Source organism: Schistocerca piceifrons, chromosome 6 (assembly GCF_021461385.2).
Source record: "Schistocerca piceifrons isolate TAMUIC-IGC-003096 chromosome 6, iqSchPice1.1, whole genome shotgun sequence".
Taxonomy (NCBI): Eukaryota; Metazoa; Arthropoda; class Insecta; order Orthoptera; family Acrididae; genus Schistocerca; species Schistocerca piceifrons.
Window position 1 is genome coordinate 150,123,076 of NC_060143.1, and position 18,545 is coordinate 150,141,620.

The 18,545-nt window shown below is 38.1% G+C and overlaps 1 protein-coding gene across 1 annotated transcript in view; it reads left to right on the top strand.

Annotated features, from left to right (window-relative positions):
- Positions 1–2,033, top strand: part of LOC124803202 (engulfment and cell motility protein 1-like) — a 63,703-nt gene extending 61,670 nt beyond the window's left edge. Inside the window, exon 5 of the mRNA XM_047264384.1 lies at positions 1,770–2,033. Within this exon, the coding sequence (XP_047120340.1) occupies positions 1,770–1,948 (179 nt within the window). The 3' untranslated portion in view covers positions 1,949–2,033. The remainder of the gene's footprint in view (positions 1–1,769) is intronic.
- Positions 2,034–18,545: the final 16,512 nt, after the last annotated feature.

An 18,545-nucleotide genomic window follows, 5' to 3' on the forward strand; every position in this document is an offset into this window, starting at 1 on the left:
AGCAGGGGGAAAACACCATCGATGCAGTAAACAGTTTCATAGAGAAATTAAGTACATCATTAGATAAGTGAAATAAGGCGGCAGGAATTTTCTGCGAACTCACAAAGGCGTTTGATTCCGTAAACCATGCATTGCTTGTTTACAAACTTGAAAAGTATGGCATTAGCGGCAGTGCCCTACAATGGTTTAAATCCTACTTATCCAACAGAAAACAAAGAGTTAGCATTTCTTCAAATGGCACATATTTTTTTCTCACTGGAAATAAAATATATATATATATATATATATATATATATATATATATATATATATATATATATATATCTAAAAAGAAAGATGATGAAACTTACCAAACAAAAGCGCTGGCAGGTCGACAGACACACAAACAAACACAAACATACACACAAAATTCTAGCTTTCGCAACCAATGGTTGCCTCGTCAGGAAAGACAGAAGGAGAAGGAAAGACAAAAGGATATGGGTTTTAAGGGAGAGGGTAAGGAGTCATTCCAATCCCGGGAGGGGAAAGACTTACCATAGGGGGAAAAAAGGACAGGTATACACTCGCACACACACACACATATCCATCCACACATATATATATATATATATATATATATATATATATATATATATATCTCAGGGAGTTCCACAAGGCTGCATATTAGGCTCATTCCTATTTCTCTTTTATGTTAATGACTTACCATAAAATATCAGCTGCCCATCAGTTCTGTACACAGATGATACTTCTGTTCTAGTCGAAGATCAGGACTTCGAAAAAATTCCCAAATCTGTGATCAGTACCCTCAGTACCTTAGAAATGTGGTTTCAGCTAAATGGGTTGAATCTAAACATATCTAAGACTCACGTGATGCAGTTCAAAACCAAACAGTCAAAATGAGCAGATTAAGATTGTACACAACAACCAAGGTATAGAAGAAGCTGACTCAGTCAAATTCTTAGGTTTAAATGTAGATAAAAATTTGAGCTGGCAGGCACACATTGAATACCTGGCAAACAAACTGAGCAGCTTTGCATTTGCAATGCAAATATTATCAACTGACATAGACACACAAAAAAGTAGCATATAAAAGCTACTTTGAATCCATTATTAGGTATGGTATTGTTTGTTGGGGAAACTCGACAGACATAGTGCGGCTACTAAAAATGCAGAAAAAAATCATATGAAATATGTGCATTGCAAATCACAAAGAACCATGTCGACCATTATTTAGAAAACTTAAAATATTAACTTTGCCGTCCTTATACCTATATGAGATTATTATATTTGTACACCAGACATGAATTTTTTGAGGGAAACCATTTTGTGCATTCACATGATACCAGAAACAAAGAAAATTTTGTGCTTCCCACCCACTGCCTCACACTGTATGCCCAGAGACCTCAATACTTGGGAATGAAAATTTGTAATAAATTAAAAGGGAACAAGTTGATGCAGATGAATATAGGTTCACTTAAAAGAAAGCTATATGAGGTGCTGACACTGAAGTGTTATTACTCAGTGGATGAATTCATGCTGGACAAACTGGAAATTTGAGCTGGGTACAATGTGTTATACGTTCCAAGAAATATCCTTATAGTGTTGTTATTTATTATAGTACTATTATTTACTAATGTAAAAATCATTGTAATTGTTTTATAAATTTTTGACATGTCTCCTGTATGCAAACCAAATGGATTGCAAATTAGATCATGAGATGAATAAAACATAATTCACAAAAGTTCACAAAGTTTTCTGTAATTTTTCAGGTCGTTCAATGAAAAGCAAAAAACTGCAAAGTGACCTGGATACACTGCTGGACATGGATATAAGACTGCAGTTAATGGACTTGGAGGGAATTCATATCCCACATTCACCACCACCCGTACCGGATGATCCTCCAGATTTTGACTTCAGTGATCCATTTGTATCAGAGGCAATAAAGTGAATACATAAACTGTTGATGAGCACTTCCTTTACAGTCTGACAGAATTGAAACAAAACTTGCAGAAAGTAAACAATTTTTAAACTTTTTTGTAAGGAGAATAAAAGCATTGAAACATATTTTACTTTAAAGCATTATCCTTTTCCCATTTCAATGAATTATTTTGTATGATTATTGTAAAATGTAGCCCATATAAAGCAAACAGAGATTGAATAAAATCTTCTCTAAAGTCCTAAGCTGTACGAAAGTTCAACTGAGTGTAACTTGGTCATTGTTGAGTGGTAACTGTTTGCCATACGATTTTTTTTATGGCTGTGGTATGAGGTGTGACAGCACTGGTACATATTCTATAGCGTATCACCATTCAAAGCAAAGTTTCCATCCTACCTGCCCAATTTAAAATGGAAATGGTCAGATTCCACACTGCATTTAGCTGCTAGCCAGCTTCTTTATTGATGGTTGTGTGAGGTGAGTTACCTCAGTAGTTTTTTAATCATACTGTCTCAGAAATGTGATGATAGAGATAACAACAAAGGTATCGTCGAATGCAATTTTATGTCCATCTTACTAAGCACGTCTGGCAACTGCTGATTTCTCTTTGTAGAGTAGTCACAGATATCTCTCCCACTCAATACAACACTGCACTATCATAAGCTCAGTCTTCTCACCATTACAGTGATTGAACTCACACAATGCACTCTAAAAAAGAAAGAAAATGCACCATGAAGGAATTATCAGGATGGAAATCGGTAGAGGTGATGTGCATGTACAGACAAGCAAATGATTACAATTAAAAATTGGATGATTTATTCAATAAAAACAGCTTCACAAACTGAACAAGCCAATAATGCACTGGCCCACCTATGGCCCTTATGCAAGATGTTATTCAGCTTGGAACTGAATGAAAGAGTTGTTGGATGTCCACCTGAAATATATCGTCACAAATTCTGTCCAACTGGCACTTTAGATCATTAAAATCCTGAGCTGGTTGGAGGGCATTGCCTATAATGCTCCAAACGTTCTCAGCAGCAGAGAGATCTGGTGACCTTGCTGGCCAAGCATTAAGAGAAGCATTAAAAACTTCTGCCACGTGCAAGTGGGCATTATCTTGCTGAAATGTAAGCCCAGGTTGGCTTGCCAAGAAGGGCAACAAAAATTGGATATAGAATTTCACCAATGTACCAGTGTGTTGTAAGGGTGCTGCAGACAACAACCAAAGGGAACTTCCTATGACAAGAAATTGTCCCTCAAACCATCACCCCTGGTTGTCGGACCATATGGCAGGTGATGGTCAGGTTGGTATCCCACCACTGTCTGCAGCACCTCCAGATGCACCTTCACTGGTCACTGGGACTCAAATTGACACACCTCTCATCACTGAAGACAATTTTACTCCAGTCAACGAGATTTCTGGTTGAATTATGACTGTGAAGCTCTTTCTCTTGGATAAACCATTCAATTTTTCTGAAATTATAATCATTTGTTTATCTGTGTGCATACATCACATCTACTGATTTCCATCCCATTCAGATAATTTCTTCATATATGTCAAGAACTCTGTGGCCTAAAATTATTTTTCACAATTTCATGATATGGCACATTTTAGCTGGAGGCCTTAAGACTGCCTTGAAGTTATATCTCTTCAGCAGCTGTCAAATATTTCCTGTTGGCAGAAATGCAAGCTTTTAACTCTTTTCTATGGTGATATTCTCCAAGCTGGTACCATGCGAAATTGCTTGCAGCATTAGTTGATCATGTAACCTGCCTCACTGAAGACTTTTCTTAGGAGTTCCAATTTTTGTGCCTAGTTTGCGACATTGTAGGTGTTATTCACTTGATGAATTATCATCAGAACAGCGCACTTTTAGGCCAGGTGCACATACTAATCCATATAGTGGATTTCCCATGTATAGTATAGCTGAGACATTCACTGTGGTTTCGTGGACAAGGACCTCAAGAAAGGACAATGTACCAACATTTTGTATCTCCAATGTGAACTTGAAATGCTACAGAGATATTGCAAGTATTCTTCCAGTTTTTCATATTTATGTAACCTGACAAATATATCATTAACTTATCGGTAATTCATAATGAAATAAATAATTCCCATCATCGCACACCACTTGTTCCACCTATGTTAGTGGATTTCTAGTGCTATGTGGGAAAAAAAAACCAGATTAATGAGCCAATATGAAGAAAGAGCCCACCGAACTCCAACCATACCGGTGCATTTCTCCAGCTTTTCATAAAGAAAGTGAATCCAGATTGACAATCCAACTGGGGAATACAGTCAACTGAAAAGTGGCAAAAATGCACTCTCTGTAGTTTTTTCACTAAGTTTGGAGCTCCACAGCTAAAGAAAAATTTTCCGTCACCACATGCAACTTTTGATACTGTTATTTTTCGGACATGACAGGGCCATAAATTTGGTAGGATTTGTGAAACAAAAATTTGCAAAATAGCTATTTAATATTGACTAGCAGCATCGCGGACTGGTGTGCAGGAATTACTTTTCACAGTCATGAGATTGATCTTTGGATGTAATTTATTTGACAGCATATGGCAAGAAAGAAACAGTAAAAATATTGTTACAAAGGAAGAACATCAGCAACTTTGCATTTCCATTTTAATTAATGCAATTGGCAATCATTTGATCCTACATGCAGATAAACTATGTGATTTAGTTGTAAATGATTTTCATCACATAAAACACCACAAATGCATAAAAGTTATGTATACCAGATGCTATTTTGATGACATAACTTTTAGTTTAGCCATAAAGTGTGTAATGTTTCACTTCTTTGTGAATAAAAAAGAGTTATTTGAACTTTCAGTGAATAGAGTGGTTATATATCTACAGGTTGTCTCACTGTCTATGAAAATGTGTAATGCAATGCATTGCCCACCTGCAGAGTATATGGATACTGCAACAATTCTATCCTTGTATTATGGGTAGAACCACTCTTGAAGCTGAGTGGATGTAATGTCAATGAGGCCACAAGAGTATTCCCCTTTTCCTGCTCAATTCAATGGTTGCCTGAAATTTAATAATATATTAGACACAGAGGATACAATTATGTTGTAGGTGCTTATACTGTTGTTGCTAGTGTAGCATGTGAGTTAATGAGCATTGAGCATTTTGCTCTCATTTAAGTATATGGCTGAAAGAGTCAGCCTTCAGGAATTGTGAAACGAACCGTGCTGTCCGGGGACCGTGTGCTACAGAGAGCGCACAATCGCCACAAGGGGAAATTCACAGGCATCTATTGTGCTGAATGAGGCCTAAGTGCTGTAGTGTGCTAGTGAGACAGACGAGAACCTCAGTCATAGGGAAATCCCGTAGAAGCTGTTTGTGGCCAGGGAGACGTAGTAGTGTTAAATATGGTGGACCTAATATTGGCCATAAAGAGAAACATTTATGAAAACTATTTAATTCTGTTGTAATTCAGGGAATGAAGCCACAGTAATTTTGATCTACCACCCTTCATAAATTTTCATGGTGATCCCAATGAAACTTGAATATTGATCAGATCGATAATAGTTTAGGATTTACTGTTCTAGTGAAATTAACAAGGTTTGTAAGAAAGACCTGAATGCTCAAATCTGAACGCTCTGGTCGATCTTAACGATCAACATTTCATATAGAAGCGCATCATTAAAATGACAAATGTTGTAAATATCAACTCTGTAACTTTATTTGTTTAAAAGATACAGTAAATTTAAATTATCAGTATTTTCAGTTAAGCATCAGATCATTTCCTTCACACAAAACACACTGAACGATGGCAGCAGGACACCTTATTGAATCATTAGGTAATAGAATATTTGTTGTAAAATGTAGTACATAATAGTTACTTTTGTTCTTTATTTACTATCAGAAACCACATTGGTGCAAGGCTACTGGCCATGACATTCAAAGCTAAGAAGGAAACTGTATTGGTTTTATGTAAATGAATTTAACATTTATACACAATGGATATTATTGTTACTTTATTTAGAACGTGAAAGTGGTCAAACTTTGATTATTTCAATATGTTAAAATGTAAAATAATGTAGAATAAGCTGCAGCCTATCAGATGGATGGCTTCAGGAAAGGGAACTGCCCTAGTCAGTTGAATGAGGATGATCGGTGCGTGGGAAATGCGGCTGGGGATGGGCAGAGGGACAGAGCTGGTGGAGATGAGAAAGCGGACAGTTGGTCTTTAGGTAGCTAGGGAGTGAAACGACTAAGAAAATTTTGCATTGTGTGGTATCGCGGGACTTAGTCTCTGAGCGATGAGCAGCCGCGCATCTGGTGCGAACTCTAACTTTTTCCATAGTTTACGAGGTGGAGTACTGGACTTGTAATTTGCAATGAGGTTGTGAATGATCGAAATGTGTCACATGGATATGCGCTCGAGTGTAATAGGAATTCTAAATATGACCACTTTCACTATTAGTTTGCTTTCTGAATTAACATTATTCTAACCAAATCACAAGTGTGTGGCCTATATCATTTATGGGTTGTTAATTTAGCTCTCGATATTATTATTACTGTTGTTGTATGTTATATTAATGTTGTATGTTTCATACAATTTCGCAAATTTTCCATCACCCAGACAATTTAACCAAACATTCACAAGTGTCTAACTTAGGGCACGTAATGCGACACGTGCAGTTCAACCCCTAGACGAGTTTGAGCAAAGACATTTCAACGAAGAGGAATCGCTTGTGAGCCCGGGCATCTTTTGGATGTTAGCTTGCAAGCACCACAGGCCGGTGTAAACCACCACTGCCACAACGAAACTGATTGCAGTAATTAGATGAAGCATCATTTCACCATTATAGCTTGCTTCCGTATGTGGGCACCACAATCTGGTCAACAACCAGCAATATTAGCAATATCCAGGACACCCCTGCAGTGTTGTGACTGCATGATGCCTGGGGCACCTACATGTCAATATGTCTGACCCCAGCACATATGAGTACCAGCCACTCAGAGGCCAAGAGGCACTGGGCCAGTGACCGCAGTGGAGCAGCCTAACATCATATGACACATAGAAGCTTTATTACTTTATTGCACTCTGCTGGTGTAGTCATCAACTTCCGTCATTCTACGAGACTGCCCATTGTCTGGTCCAGCACCAGCTGCAATAGACCGAGGGCAAACAAGGACCCTTTCAGCCACTGACCTACTTAGCAAATACACCAGGTGCTGTCAACCAAAAGTCAGGGGTTGCAGTTCGCTCCACAGATGACACCACATTTGCCACAAGCTGCCAGTGGACGACTAGCCAAAAATCTCACTCAGCCACGGTAAGGCAGGACCACATGGCCGGCAATGACTTGGCATCAGCCACTCCAGATGCATGAATAGCAAGTGCACACTGCTCTGAGTTACACTGCACTATTTATAACTATTGTCAGTATCCTGAAAGTGCACCTCCACCTAGGGCCAAGATCTATCCAATTTTTCTTTTGACCACAAACGGAGGAATTATATTGAGCTTTCTGTTGCAGTTTCTTGAGACACTTGTCTGCCAGTTCATTTCCAGCAATTCTCACAAGATCTTTTGTCCATTTGAAATTGAAATGCCAGTTTGTATGACTCAATTTCCTAATTTTGTTTCTGATGTATTCTATCAAATATTTATGATTCCTGGAATTTTTGAATGTATTCAGCATAACTCTACTGTCTGTCTGTATTACAGCTGATATTTTAACATTTATTTCTCATAGGTTACCTAGTTTCTCAAAGGCTCACAAAACTGTCAACTGTTCTGCCTGGTTACTGGTGCACCCATTCTTTACTGCAGCTTCTGTGTTACCATGCCATTTTTAAACCCTGCAGTGAGCTACCCAAATACACTAGGGCAGAAATGAGAACTTTAAAAAAAATCTTACATTTGTTAATAGCCTATAAACTGACATTTCTAGTATATATGAAATGAATTTTAATTAGACTGTATGTTATAGAAACAAACTGAAAGTGAACTGCACATAAGAAAGAAGTTGAAGTGCAGTTAGTAATAAATTACAAACAGATCAATGAAAATCATCAATTTTTGAAAATATAATTTAATTGGATGGATAAGAAAACTACCAACCATGTGATGGCAAGAGAATACACATGTAAATGTATAGAAACCTGCAAGCATTTCTGATGGCAAAAGAATTAAAGGGGAAGGAAGGAAAAGGACTGGTGACGTTTCGGAAATGGTGAGAGAATGGAAAAGTTGCCGAGAACCCTGGGTCATGGGAGGCTGGGTGATTCTTTTTTGTCATCAACAAGTTTTTTAATGTTGGGAGAGTAGGTAATATCTGTACTAGTTTTTATAAATTATTCAAATACAGATACCCCATGTGTTCATCAGTCATCTGTTTCTGTACTTTGCATAACTTAATAATGTAAATAGAAATGTCACAAAAATATGTAGGGTACAGCTGAACACAGCCTTCACCTTGAGATTAACTTGGGCCAAAACTAGGCATTTTTCTTTAGGAATAAGAGGTCATATATTTTCAGATCTTGAAGAAAACGATGTTAAAGGTAAATTACTTTGAAAATCAATCAGTTCCAACTCCACTGCGACACTGTCTTGTTGAAAATCAATATGCTCCATTACAAAGTGAAGAACTCTTCAGTATGAGTCTCTATAAATGGTAATTGGGCGAACTGTGTGACAATTGAAATGCTTCTGAACTGTTAGAAGAGTTGGATTAAATGACTTCTCAAACCTGAAGGAACTTCACCATATTATTTGCTGCTGTTACGAGGCGCTGAAGAGCCTTGTTTATCAAGGGTTCGTTTGAAACAGGCGAAGTGTTTGTATTCGTCTTTGATGATTTTTTTCCCCCCCCTACAGTACCTGCTATATGGAGAACGTAGGAACATCTGACATTGTTCTGCCAATATTTTTGTTTTTACCTTGAAGCTAGGATGTGTATCTTTTCGACGAAGTCTGCCAGAAAAGAAAAATCCTGCAGCCAAACTAGCCCTTCAAAAATTCTACTAACGCAAGAAGCAACTCTTCAAAATGTTGTAAAACTCTCCTCTCTACCAACACAACGAACTCCCGTATGAAAGAGCTGGTCACCACACTGGCATTCTAGTTCGTCAATGTTCCATTGTTGAACAGTGTCGATGTTCTTGGACTTTTCTCTTCGATGTATCGCCATCCAAAACACAAAGGCTGCGTTCACACTGCCGGCCGGGCCCGGGCTGACGCGTACTGGCTCGGCTCGTGCCTAGCCAGCTCAGGCCGACGTGTAGTGCATTCACATTGCGCGCCGCGCCGAGCCGGGACGGCGAATGGGGGAAAATCCACTTCTCCGATTTTCATGTTTTAAAAATTCTTAGCGGTATATAAGACTTCGCCACATCGTTTTATGAACTTATTTTTTCCTTAAAAGCGTTACTTACGTCGTGAAAAAAGAAAAAGTCTACTTTTCGTTTCGCGTGATTTCTTAGTTTCGTAACGCTTCCCAACCGATTTTGAAGAAAGTATGCGGCTAAAGAATCTGATTTTTGTACACGTGGTAGTGCAACATCTTAGCTTCGTATTGAATCATTTATCTTTCCATATTTCTTAACAGTCATTGTGAAATGATGCTATTTGTCAACGTTGTGCACTTGATTTACAAATCTTGTAGTGAAAAAGTTATGTAGCTGGTAGCTTACTGTTAGATCCGTTTTAGACCATACATTGTTGGGAATGAAATGTAGCTAAAAGTACCAAAAATTTTTTGAAATGATAATGATACTGATATCTGTCTCTGGTCTCAAGTAATGCGAGCTATTCAGTGGCGTCAGTGCCGCGTCCGCAAGCCACGGAGTTCGCGCGGTTACAGCTTGGTTTAGTGTAGTCATATAATGCAGGACAGAAAAAAAGTAATTACTAGTGATCAGCGCAGACCTAGTGCCGGTCCCTCTTATTATTTTAATGGTCTCATTCTCTAGATAAATCCAAATGTATAAGAATTTTTCCCTCAGCTACTGGACAATCATCTGCTATGCTTTTATAATTGGCCACACGTTGCATCACAAAAGACAAACAATTATTTGTCATCAACATCCTACAGTTAGTATGATGTACATTTCGTATTTCGAACTAAAAGATAACTGAAGCGCAATTCTGTAGTCTCGTTGTCTACTTTGACAGAAAAAATAATGGAGAGCTAATGAAACTACTGTAGATCGGCACAGATGTGCGTTTCATTGTTCTTCATTGTTTTTTTTTTTCTTCCTTGGCGGGCTGCGCTGCACTGTCAAGGTAATCCCCACTCTTTGGCTAAATGGCTGGGGGGAGGCCAAATAAATAAATTTAAAAAGATCTCCACCCTTCGACAGCTGACAAGCAAGTCAGTAGATAACGCAGCTGCAGTCAACAGTTGCTCGCCTTTAGCTAGTCTGTGCTGTCGTGTAGAACAATGTCTTCACTCTTTTATTGGTATTGTTTTGACTCTGCAGTAACTCGTCGAGTTTTGAAGTAGAGAAGAACTAGGAGGTTATGGATTCATCCCATGAATAGCGACAGACATTTAGGAGAGTTTTTTTCTTTATATGAAGAACTTAAAAACTATCCTGAAAATTTTTATTCAAATTACAGAATGAATCATAATACATTTCAGTATGTGCTGCAGAACATTCAAGACAAAATTTCTAAACAGAACACAAATTTTCGAAGAAGTATAACAGCAGAAGAAAAATTGTGTATAACGATAAGGTAAGATTCGTTAGTACACACTTTTTGGTTTGCAGTAGAACTTTGTACGGCATTCACTACCTCCAGTTAATTGTAGTCATGCTTTTGTATTTTAAATTTCACAAACGCTTACCTCTGAGGGGAAGAGAGTTTATGGGACTCCTGAGAATCATTAGGAAGTAATTAGCTTCGTCATTTTGGGTAATGTCTTGCTGTACCTTCAACGAAGAATCGCAGAAATAATCCTTCAGAATTTTCCAACTTTTTTCTTCTTTTTTCTTCATGATGCAGCGCTTGGCAGTGGTGATGGTTCATCATGTGGAGCCACTGATGACCTCACACAATTCTTTTCATTACCTTCTAAGATAGACAGATTGATAGGCGAAGAGTTTTGAGATAATGCCCTTTGACTCAGTGGTTCTATTTCCACTGATAAGGAACTGCCACAGCATGACTTTACAATGCATTATCATCTGGTAGGGACACATTTCTGTCCCTCAGTGACACTCATATCTGTCTCCGTTCACAAGTAAATGCGAACTATTCAGTGGCGGCAATGCCGCGATCGCTGGCAAGCTATTGTTGTAAATGCATGTAAATACGGTAGATTAAATAAATGAAATAAAAGTAATTTCGCATGTGTCGTTATAATAAACGTAATTTTTCATCACTGATTGTGAAATGTGAGGTAACACCTTAAAATAAAAGACGTGTGCAGTCACACTTGTGATGAAAGCAGAAGGGAGACGTGTGATGCGTGTACTGCAGAAGCTGTAGTGCTGCTCCACAGGCTCGCGCCTGCGGTCGGCTCGCGCCGGCAATATCAAACACTCGGGATGTCGCCGGCTCGGCTCCGGGAGGCTCACGCCGTGTAGGCGCGGCCCGGCCGCCAGTGTGAACACCGCAATTCGAAACCGTTTGATACCAAAGCGGGCGGCGGCCGGGCCTGGCTCGGCTCGGCCCGGCCGGCAGTGTGAACGCAGCCTAATGCTAACCTTGATGTTTAAGGAAGTTTTCAAAACATCGATGTATCATTTGATCCCAAGTCGTTACTGTGTGCGCGGTCTGAGCTCAGTGAAGCAACCTAGTTAGGCCGGTATTACACTATCAAATTTCTTTGTCCAATATCTTTGTCCAACATCTTTGTCAAATATATTTGATAGTGTAATAGGGATCTTTGTCAAATGTCGTCCAATATTTCATCAAATCTAGGGCCTCGCTGTAGATTTGATCAAAGAAATCGCTTGTCTTCTGTTCACTGCAATGTGACATGTTACCACATGGAGCACTAGCATCGCTGCATTCTGTCATCTGTAGTGTTTTTATAAACATTGCCGGTGAATACAATTGGTGTGTGCCGACAACTACAAAATTGTAGAGATGTATGAAGCTGATGAGGCACTTTACAACGTGAGGCACGCTGAATACAAAAATAGATTACGAAGATTGGAGACCTGATCTAACCTAACCCTCTCCTGTAGCAAGGAATCGGAGTGTTAACAGTGAGCCTGTCTTCTGAAGATGTAGCAGTTTTTAAGTGAATATTGTGCTTTCTGATATGAGGATACACTTCATTGAGCACATACAGAAATGTATGCTCAATCCATTCTTAAGTAATTGATGTATGACTTGACGTCCTCCACTATAAGCTCACGTAACAAGTTTTGTTGAATGCTTTTATCATGTTGTCATAAAACCCACAGCTTCACCCAGGTATGTTTCCTTTTTTCCCCCGCTTCTCTTCCGCATGTGCACACAGTGCAATTGTGGTACATGCAACTGCTGCAGTTAATAACAAGTTGTTGTTGTCAGCCATCTTGAACTTTGACGAAAAATATGATGACAGTGTAATACCCAACGAGTTAAAATTTCATAGAGTGGCTATGGGTCCGCCATGTTTGAAGCAAATTGAAGTTCTGTCCGCCATGTTTTCTTTAGTCAAGGCATTCGTCTGCTGTGTCCCGCCCCCTTGTAACTGCGTTTGACTTACTTGAAATAGCCCATACTAGCTTTATTTTTTCTAAAACAAGCAATAGACAGCAGTGGTTTCAGTGTACACTGACAGCAAAAAGTGATGTTTTTGTCGAAATATGGCTAAACTTTTCGATGTAGATAACACTACAAGACAACTCAAATAAGTCTGTCCATCCACTATAACGTTACTTGTTGCCCATAAATTAATGCAATTAGAGCAGGTACCACCAGAATATTACGGTGAAACTTCTAAACATGCTGTGGTTAACTACAGTAACGGGCGCAGAAATGCGATATTTTTGTCGCTATTTCAAAGTAAACAGTCAAAGCCTCAAAAACCAGTACACTGTGAACGAGAATATTATTTGAAATATGTGTTACAAGTAATTAACACAAGCATAGTAATTCAATAATAATAATAATAATCTACAAGAAAAGTAAAATAATTTATTTATATTTAATTTTTACAATGTTTTAACTGACAGTCGTATTTTTTCAGTCTTTTCACTGACCTTTAAATAAAATAAGCTTCGTGTATAGTTGTCTCACAACTTTACCTCTCTGCTCAGATGATTTTGATTTGCATAAGTGATTTATTCGACATACAAAATAATGTTTGAGCAGCAGTTTTATCAGTTTAACATAATGGATTTCTTCACCAAATTCAGTTTCTGTAAAAAGATGTTCATTGTTTATAAATAAGGAGCCTCTCACCAATTGCAACACTTCTGTCTGGAACTTCAACAAAACGTTTTTCTGACATTTCAGGATTATGTCCTCATTATTTCTGAAAACCTTCTCAGCAACATTACAAAGTTTAACAACATCATTAGCTGGATTGATTAAACTGGTTTTCACATCTTTCACTGCAATCAATCCAGTTCTTTTAGCCTCAATACAAGCAAAAATAACTTCTAAGCAGTCAGTACAGTTAATTTTGTTTGTCACCTGTCTCACTATACTTCCAGCTATGTACTCAATGACATATTCTGAGTACATACTCAGTGAGGCATAATCTGGCACATAATCATGGTCTACAGCTGCAGGGCTTACCTTAGCAAAAGGAAGTGATGGAACGGTAGCAGGAGGTAGCATACTAGTATTTGATTCTTGGCAATTGCCATTTTGAGAACCTTCTATCTGTGCAATTAAGCATTTCCTGTATGCTGATCTGAACTGCACAGCATTTGGGTTATTTCTGTTTCCTCCTCCACTGCGAATGCTGGAGAAAAATAATTCCAAGTTATCTTGACTTGTTCTACGGGTCAAAATATAATTGAGCTCTGCATTTTCTTTCCAAACATACAATTCTGCAATTTGCCTTATGCTCATTAAATTCAGCATAACTCCATACAACGGCATTTTTCTGTTAGACAGAATAACAGGACTTCCATCAGAAAGCTTTAAAGACTTGAAATACTTAATGTATTCATTGATCCTTTTACAGACTGCGTCTCTGTTCCCTCTGAAAATTGGTGCCTTAGTGCCCTTGCCCATTGTGTGGCAAGAATTTAATAAATCAAAGGCACTGTCTAACATTTTGATATATTTAACTGTTGCCTCACACCATAAAATTCTTTAATGCCTATATCTTTGCAGAACAACATGGCATTTGCAACAGAATTGCTAAGGGTTTGTGCTGCCAAAGCCACTTTCATTTTTTGAGTATGGTACAGAATGTGCTGCCTCCTAAGTTTGTTTGCAGCATGCAAACCTTCCCTTTCATGCAAGTCCACTAACTTTTTAAAATATTCCCATTTAATTATGTTATCACTGCCTGAAATGGTACCATCTAACAAAAAATTCTTTTCTGCAAGTAAATTACGTGCCAGCTTTAGCATGTGAGCTGAGTCAAATATGCAAAATACCCTCATATCATTATTTGAAGGGTGGGGAAACCAACACTGTGCTCCCTGCTCATCGCATCTGATCCCTAAATTTGCCATTAAATATCTATTTGTGGCAGTACCATCGCAAACCACAGCTACTATAGTAACACCAGTGTCTTCAAGTTTTCAGAGATACTGTTTTACCAAATTTAGCTTTACAGTAGAAGATAGGGAGTGAACTAAACAATAACCCACAGGAATTTTCCAATTTCTGTTTAGCGCTGTGACCATGAACACAAGAGCCTCTTTTGCTGCCTCGCTATCATCACTTTCTATGCCACCCTCCCCAAAATCAACATGGCCTCTTATTTTTTCCCCATACCAAACAAGGTCCTTCTTAATAGCCATCTCATCAAACATCAATGTTGCAAAAATTTGGGTTGTGCTATTCTCAACTTCAGAGGCAATTTTAGTGAAACCCTCCTCAGTAAAACCTGGATGGCCACCCACTGACATTGTCCAACGGCGAAGCGTTCTTGGGTGGGGAAATTTCACAAATTTTCGTAAGTAGCTGTATGCCTTGGCAGAATAAAAGTGTAGGGTCAGGGCAAATTTCCTTATTTGCTGAGAATAATGGCATACTGTAGCACTGCACTGAAGTTCCAATAGCTCCTTCAACAAACCAACTACATGTTCACTGTTTAACATATCAGAAACTGAACTACATAGCCTTCTTCTCAAACCAGCAACTAAAGTCTGTAACTGCACTATTCTTCTTTTGTGTCGTACACTAAGTTGCTTCATTTGCTTTATCCGCTTCTTTAGTCGCACATTCTCTGCTTGTACTCTGTTATATTGTGTTTTCAACTTCTTAGGGCTTGGTAGACAGTAATTGTGGTCAGCAGAAACAGATGTGGGTCCGACAGGCACTGAAAGAATGCAGTTACATCATAAGTGTATAACAGAGTTACACCATAAGATTATAATAGAAGTATGTAATCCAAAGTAATAAGAACACGGAGTAAAATTAAATTATTGACTTACTTTGTGCTAACGATGTCACTGTAACAGCAATATCTTGCAAATTGTCGAAAGATCGCTTTCTGGGTTGTGGTCGTAATACTTTATCTTGCTTTTGTAAATGTGGTGGAAAGTTAAAGATAGTAAGTACTGCTTTTGACAAAAGGCGCCTCTGGACATTTGTGTGGTACATATATTTCTCTTCAAAGTGAGCTGAACAGAGGTAACTGGCTGTAGTAGGAAACCAGTTTTCTCGCTTCATATCTATAACCCATCTTTTTGTAATTTCCTTATCTTTTAAAGGAAATCTGTAATCAACGATAAATAAATTACTTTCCTGCATTTGTCTTAAGCATAATTACAGTTCCAATGCAAATGACTCTTTAATAAACATTAAAAAACGTGTGTCGTATTTCGGTACTAATATACTTACTTATAATAGGAAATATTTGTTGTTTTATCGCTGCGATTTGTGCAGTTGAACACTGAACACACAACAGGCATGTTGACTCTATATTTTGTAACAAAAAAGTCAACTAGAAAAGTTAAATATTGCAGTAATATCACAACAGCTGACACACTTCCAACACAAACAACAGTAACGCTTTCCTAATGTTTTGACTTTTGACTAAGGAGAACATGGCGGCCGAGTTAGCGTTGGTTGCCGCTAGGAGCGCTGTAACTAGTATCTCAGCCACTCCATGAAATTTTAACTCGTTGGTAATACCCCTTCTGTCGCTAAGGCCAGTATTACACTATCAAATTTCTTTGTCAAAGATTTGATCAAAGATATGATCCAATATTCCATCCAATATATTTGACAAAGATCTTTGACGTAGCGCTAGAAGGGGTATTACACTGTCATCAAATTTTTCGTCAAAGTTCAAGATGGCTGACAACAACTTGTTATAAACCGCAGCAGTTGTACGTACCCCAATTGCATTGTGTGCACATGCGGAAAGAAGTGGGGGAAAAATGGAACCATACATACGAGGTTGACAGTCTTAAAAGTCCTGGGATTACAACTTGATAATAAATTCAGTTGGGAGGAGCACACCACAGAACTGCAGAAAGGCCTTAACATCTGTATTTGCAATTCGAGTGTTAGCAGACATAGGCAACATAGAAATGAAAAAGCTTGCATACTTTCATTCCATAATGTCATATGGGATAATATTTTGGGCTAAATCTTGAAGTCAAACAAAAGTTTTCAGAGTCCAAAAGCGTGTAATATGTATTATTTGTGGAGTAAATTCACGGACGTCCTGCAGAAACCTCTTCAAAGAACTGGGTATACTAACTACTGCCTCTCAGTATATTTACTTCTTAATGAAATTTGTCGTAAATAATATATCTCTTTTTCCAACAAACAACTCAGTTCATACATACAATACCAGGAACAAAGATGATCTGCACAAGGACTTAAAAGCACTTACTTTTGTTCAAAAAGGGGTCCACTACTCAGGAACACTCATCTTCAATAATTTGCCAGGAAACATAATAAATTTAGTTAGAAATAAAGATCAGTTTAAAAGGAGCCTGAAAGACTTACTACTGGCCAACTCCTTCTACTCCATTGGCGAAATTTTTAATAGAAACAAATGATGTATTGTATTTATTCATACTATTCGTATTGTTATTTCAGCTTAAAAAAAATCGACATGTTCCACATCCACGAGGATCTCCTCAGCACGGATCTATGGAACGAAAAACTAATCTAATCTGGGTGAAGCCGTGGGTTTTACGATGACACGATAAAAGCATTCAACAAAACTTGTTACGTGAGCTTACAGTGGAAGACATCAAGTCGTGCATCAATTACTTAAGAATGGATGAGCATACATTTCTGTATGTGCTCAATGAAGTGTATCCTCATATCACAAAGCACAATATTCACTTAAGAACTCCTACATCTTCAGAAGACAGGCTCACCTGTAACACTCCGATTCCTTGCTACAGGAGAGGTTTATGTTATGTTCGGTTAGGTTAGGTCTCCAATCTTCTCAATCTATTTTTGTATTCAGGGTGCCTCACGTTGTAAAGCGCCTCATCAGCTTCAGACATCTCTATTAATTTTGTAGTTGTCGGCACACACCAATTGTATTTACCGGCAATGGTTATAAAAACACTACAGACGACAGAACGCTGCAGCGATGCTAGCGCTCCATGTGGTAACATGTCACATTGCAGAGAACAGAAGACAAGCGGTTTCTTTGATCAAATATACAGCGAGGCCGTAGATTTGATCAAATATTAGACGACATTTGACAAAGTCCCTATTACACTATCAAATATCTTTGACAAAGATATTGGACAAAGATATTTGACAAAGAAATTTGATAGTGTAATACCGGCCTAACAGGCGTCTAAAGCTAGCGAAATGAGGGATGCTCAACTACCGGACCTACCGATAGATGGCTCTAGCATGTGTCGGCCAAAGATCATATCATTGAGTGTAGTCCGCCATATCTGAATTTGCCAATTTGGCGAGAAACGAAGTGTCAAAACACGGATGAAAAAGTTTTTCGTTCTGCGCCCTGATAAGTCTTTTATATTGGATGTTCTAGATATCTACACATCAACATAATGAAGTGTTTCTAATCTAGCGAGAAAAAACAGTGACAGTTCTGCTATGAAATTCCTAAATTCGAGTGTGTTTTGGAAGTTTAACAAGCTGGCCTATAAATTGTTTACTATTAATTTTATGAGCGCTTCTTATTTGCCCGTTTTAAAATACTATTTAAGATTCAATGGATCTCAATAAATTACCTTGGTTGCCAAAGCTTTTAACTGCAGGTATAATTCGGAAAATCAAGTGTGGAAAACAGTGGACATATCTCTTGAAAAAAAGTTGACTGACAACAGAAATTACAACTGAACTATTAAAGTATTACTTAGTTATAAACGGAAAAACTGTTATTTTTCTGTATCTGAAGTGATGCAGTACCGATCTGCATATATGCTGACACTGTAACTGCAACATGCATTACGAATTTGGCTCTCTCTTTGATCAGAAATTTAAATGCCATGATTTTATTAACACCTGTACATGACACGGTGTATTTTAACTGAGTGATAAGGTAGAAGCACCAG